The 5,481-nt window shown below is 37.7% G+C and overlaps 1 protein-coding gene across 14 annotated transcripts in view; it reads left to right on the top strand.

The window, feature by feature from the left end:
• The first annotated feature begins 876 nt into the window (after positions 1 to 876).
• The window catches only part of sh3bgr (SH3 domain binding glutamate-rich protein), a 19,925-nt gene continuing 15,320 nt past the window's right edge, over positions 877 to 5,481 (top strand). For 7 of the 14 annotated variants that reach the window (XM_014015037.1, XM_014015035.1, XM_014015034.1 and 4 more), the window contains exons 1-3: positions 895 to 1,064; positions 2,643 to 2,828; positions 2,960 to 3,040. In XM_014015037.1, the coding sequence (XP_013870491.1) occupies positions 1,020 to 1,064; positions 2,643 to 2,828; positions 2,960 to 3,040 (312 nt within the window). In that variant the 5' untranslated portion in view covers positions 895 to 1,019. Of the gene's footprint in view, positions 1,065 to 2,642; positions 2,829 to 2,959; positions 3,041 to 4,171; positions 4,244 to 4,471; positions 4,589 to 5,481 lie in introns of those variants that run through there. The other 7 variants (XM_014015029.1, XM_014015028.1, XM_014015027.1 and 4 more) reach the window with 3 other exon arrangements.

Genomic DNA, 5,481 nt, shown 5'->3' with positions numbered 1-5,481 from the left:
AGAAGAACCCGTCCAGAGGACCTATACAATTTTTTTCCTTTTGATTTTTTACCTGGATTACTGAGATGCATCAGGACAAATGGCTAAAAGCCAACTAAAACCTAAAAGTTGCCAAAAGTCTTGCTAAAAGACACAAAAGGCCAAATAGCTAGCCAAATTTTAGGACAATAAAATCTCAAAATGAGCAAAGTAGCAAAAGGCTAGAAGCTAAAAAGTAGCCAAAGGCTAATGAAAAGCTAAAAGAAGCACAAGAAGACAAAACTCACAGTGCTCAGCACTAATTGTTTTGAAAAGTTTTAAAGTTACAAACACCCATCTGCTGAATGAGCTGAACGTTTTGATATTTGAACGTTTTAAACAAATCATGCTGTAGTTAGATTGAAAAAAAAAAGTGGATAAATCAAAAATAACAATAATAAACGAATAAAACAACAGTGTGAATGCTGAATCAACATTCAGTATTTTTATTGAGCTCCATAGAAGAAAGCTGATGTGGTTTGATGAGAAATTCTTGGGGTTTAGTTTAATTTTTTGAGTCACATAAAGTAAAAGAAACACCTGAAAATAAACCCATAAATTAAAAAAAAACTGAACCTTTAGAGAAAGTAGAAAACAGTTTTCCTGAGCTGTTTGYGTTTGGTGTTTCCTGCACATTTCAGGTCCCTGTTGAGACTCAGAACCTGCTCTCTTCCAACCCTGCAGACCTGCTGCTATTTCTGTCGTCTTCACACGGAGCTGGGACCCAGCTTGTCCATTCCTTCGGACCGATGGACAGCTGAAGCTGCCAATCAGTATGTGTGGCACTGCCCCCCCCCTAAAGGAGCCAGTCCACTCACCAATCCCTCTCTAATGAATCCTGGGGACAAAAATACCCCCCAGCAGTATGTGTGTATGTGTGTGTGTGTGTGTGGTTCTCAGTGTTTCACAGTCCTGCTGGGTGCAATCTAATAATAGAAGAGGCTGACTGCTCCTTTAAGACCCACCTTGTTGCTTGTATTCTACAAAAATTAACCCATAAAATGGTGATCAAAGTCTTCCTCGCCTCTTCCTCAGGATCCACAGCGGTAAGTTCTCTTCAGGGTGAACTTTGCATGTTGTTCTTCCCAAACTAATGTATAGTTTTCTGTTCTGAACGCCTTTAGGGGCAGATCTCTGTCTTGTTGTGTAGACAGATTTATGTTGGAGCTGTTTCTTTGTGTGATTGGGTCCATGGATCTCCCACGCAGAGCTTTCCAGAAGCTCCCAAACTTCCAGCCTCTTTAGACCTCACATGGTCTTAGCAAGAGTTTGGAACCCAGCTAACAACCAACAATAAGTCAGGATAAGTGAACCTGTCAGTCTGAGTGAGCAGGCTGTGGTTGTTTGGTTGGCACAGTTAACAGGGAGGTTCTGCATTTTAAATAAGTATTTTTTTTTATTATTTTTATTATTGGCATGGTGGTCCTAACTTGACCAAACTTTTACAGCCCTGTGTTAAAAGGGTTGGTAACAATTTATGTCATATAAAGTTTTATTTGTTGAAAACACATGATTTCAATTAAAAGATTAAAATAACTTTTAAATGAAACCAATATGTTCAGGTAAAATAATAAGTGTGAAAAGTTGTCATTCATCATAAAAAATTGTTAATATTATATGTTTTTTAGAGAAAGCCGTGAAACCTTCAGCAAGCATTCTTTGACGTGTATTCAGAAGCTTTTTTAGTGGTTAGAATGATATAAATCTGTTTTTAAAAATTAAATAATAATATAGTTTAATTCACCCCAAAGACTGAGTTTGTTACTACAGAACATTACATTGTCTTTATACTGTAGTGTCATGCCCACATTACTGGTGACACACAAATATGCTGTCTGATTTTTATAATATGGGTAGTTAAAAACATGAACTAACAGTGAAAACTTTTTTTTATATTAATTAAGCCACAACTATCTCAAAAAGAAAACTAAACAACTACAGAGCAAATTGAATTCTGAGTACCTTTCATTTTTATTCCAACCCGCTAACCAAGAATAAATGTTTTTTTAGGGAGTGGCCCTGCCAGATTCAATTTAATTTCATTAATTTAAAGGTTGAAAGCTAAATTTTAGACAAATCAGCACTGCTGGCACAAGCCTAAAATTAGCAATGAGACATCTATTTGAAGAGATCATGGTTAAAGATAGATGAGATGTTCGGTTCTCTGGGATAAATTCAGGGTAGAGCTGCTGCTCCTCCACAGAGGGACAGGTTGAGGTGGAAGCATCAGGGAGGAGACCTAGGGGAGTCCCAGGACACGCTGGAGAGACCATGTCTCTTGGTTGACCTTGAACTGCTTGGAGTCCTCCTGAAAGAGCTGAGTTGGCTTTGATGTCTGGGCCTCCCTGCTCAACCTGCTGCACCAGCAACCTGACTTAGAAACAAATGCAAGACAATGGATGGATGAAAAAAAAAATTAGTGCTCAAGCTTGCATTTGAAGGACTGGAACAAACAAATCTTTGCCATTTAGCAACAAATCCACTACCCTTCCAATACATTACAGCTTGTAACTCAACAAAACTGAACAAACACTAGAAAGATGAATTAGACTTTTCTGATCACAAGAGTGCCTCATCGTTTTGAAAAAGTTTCTCCAAAAGTTATCCACTTTTTTGCCTCCCAGATCAAGAAGAAGCAACAAGATGTGGTGGGCTTCTTGGAGGCTCTTAAGGTGGACTACACTGAGCTGGACATCGCCTGCAATGAGGACAACCGCATGTGGATGAGGCAGAACGTCCCAGAGGAGAAGAAACCCGCCAACGGCATCCCTCTGCCTCCACAGATTTTCAACGAAGACAGCTACTGCGGGGTGAGCATGTCAAGAAGCACAACACACATAAACCGTGTTGGTATAGTGCAGTGTCATTTTTTGTTGTTTGTCAACAGAAGACAGTGTAGATTACATCACTTAAAAAAAGAACGTTTCTTTTCTTCATGCAGGATTATGACACATTCTTTGACGCCAAGGAGGACAACTCAGTGTTTGCTTTCCTGGGGCTGCCCCCTCCTCCTGGATCTAAGGTTGGAAATATTTTAAGCTTTGTTTTATGAACGAAAAACACATTTTTCTGTTTGTGTGTCAGACTGTTAATGTCATGCCTTTTCTTTAATATTTCATCATTTTGTTTCCAGCTGTTTTCAGAGCCACACACAGATGTAAAAGTTTTTTATATAATTTTGAGTAAACAAAGATTTATTTAAAAACTCCACAACTGGGCTTTGATGTTACTCTACAATGTGAATTTACCACACAGAGGGAAGTTTTTCTTTTTCTTATAGTTTTAGCTCACATTAGTAAATTAGTGGACTACTGGATGGATTTTTTATTCACATTGTTTGCTAAAGATTTCTCCAGATTCTGATATAACACAAATAATCTTTTTTAAAATATTGTCATTCTCTTGCTGCACGTCAGCTTGGTGACATCTTTTCCTCAATCTTTACTTCCTAAAATGTATTTTGTGCAGTTTTTATGAGCAACAATGTTTCTGATCTGTTAGCACTTTGCTCATTCGAATGCATTTTTTTGCCTCTTTATTTTTACATTTGTATTTTAAATTGTTTAATGGAAACCAATTTTTCCAGTAATTAAATCAGTTCAACAACATCCAGTTTTACCAAATCTCAGATATATTTTAATTTTGTTTTCAGGAATTAGTTAGTGACTGCTGCCATATAATCTAACTGTGTGCATATATGTTTGTTAGCAAAATATCCACTTTTAATGGAACTTTCAGAAAATAATCAATGAATCGTCACTGCCACAGCTCATCAACATTACACAACTTCAGTCGGTTACAAATACTAAGCAACATCAGTGAGCCAGGTAGCATGATACATTCATTGTATTTTAACTTGCAGCCATCATTTCAGTGTTGCAGAAAGGTCACAGCGTCTGGTTTCTAATTTTTCCAGATGCTCAGTCAGTCATTAAGCTGCTTCAGAGTTTAAAAACATAAATGTTTAAATGTTATACACACATCTGTTTTGATTTCACCACAAGCTGAATTTGTTACAGTCGTCTAAAGAAAACATGGGTTGATAGTGTTTGTATTTATCTTAGAAGCAGACGGTCTCATTCTTGATTATTTCTTTGTTAAACTTCATTATCTTTAATTATTTGTGTTAAACTTCATTATCTCCATGATGCAGGAAGCCCTACAGGCTGACAAGAAACTCATTCTGCAGAATGGAACCCACAGTGAAGAAAACGCTGACAACTCAGTAATGCTGTCAATACTTCTCCTTTTAATCTTTTTTTGTGCCTCTTCTTCTCATGATCTGGTATAAATTAACAACTTTCTTTCCACCTGTAACTGATGATTTGAACAGGTTCACTCTCCCATCATCACTTGTTTCTACTAACCTTTGTGTTGCATGACATTTCACTTCACAGAACATGTGGGTTTTTCACTTTTAATCTGAAATGGTCTCATTTGTTCTTTCTTATAGCTTTGTTCAGTCTGCTCGTCTAATATTTTGGTGGTACACCCTTTGATTCCAGCAGCTTTTAACTTTCTTTTTCTCCTGAAGAAGAACTTCTTCCATTCCTGACCCTCTCAACACAACTCAAGAACAGTTTTTACATTTTTATATCCACTGGTTTTACTTTTTTCCTTTAAATATACCGCTAATTTATTAAATTTAAGAAGTGTACTTTTCTTCATTTGGAGCTATACAGCCATCTTTTTGTACAAACTTATGGAAACAGGAAACATAGCTAACCCCCAAAAGAGCTAAAGTCTTTTGACATCTCTAAAGCTCGTTAAAAAAAAGCAATTTGTTTACCTTCAACACTCTGTCACATACTACCTAATGATAAAATGTTTTAATTAATGAGCTTTTGTCAGGTATTGCTGGGAATGACCAGGGAATATAGGTACCAAGAAACATAGGGACGACCCCCTTTGATAGCATTTATAACATAGGTACTKGGGAATATACAACATTGGGAACATACTGGGTAACACAGGTAATGGGGAATAGGTCCTTGGGAACATAGGTGCAGGGAACATAGGGATAACACCCTTTGATTGCTACCATTTACAACATACAGTAGGTCCGTGGGAACATATGTACTGGAGAACACATTTACTTGGGAACATACAGTAGGTACTGGGGACCATAGGCACCAGGGAACATAGGTAATGGGGAACATAGGTAATGGGGACTATATAGGTCCTTGGGAACATATGTTCTGGGTAAAATATTTACTTGGGAACATAGGTACTGGGGACCATAGGCACCAGGGAACATAGAGATGACTCCCTTTGATTGCTTCCCTTTATAACATAGGTCCTTGTGAACATATGTACTGGAGAACATATTTACTTGGGAACATAGGTACTGGGGACCATAGGCACCAGGGGACATAGGTAATGGGGACTATAGGTCCTTGGGAACATATGTACTGGGGAAAATATTTACTGGGGAACATAGGTACTGGGGACCATAGGCACCAG

The sequence above is a fragment of the Austrofundulus limnaeus genome, unplaced genomic scaffold (assembly GCF_001266775.1).
Source record: "Austrofundulus limnaeus strain Quisiro unplaced genomic scaffold, Austrofundulus_limnaeus-1.0 Scaffold122, whole genome shotgun sequence".
Lineage (NCBI taxonomy): Eukaryota > Metazoa > Chordata > Actinopteri > Cyprinodontiformes > Rivulidae > Austrofundulus > Austrofundulus limnaeus.
Note: the sequence above shows the minus strand (reverse complement) of the source record. Positions and strands in the feature narration are given on the sequence as shown.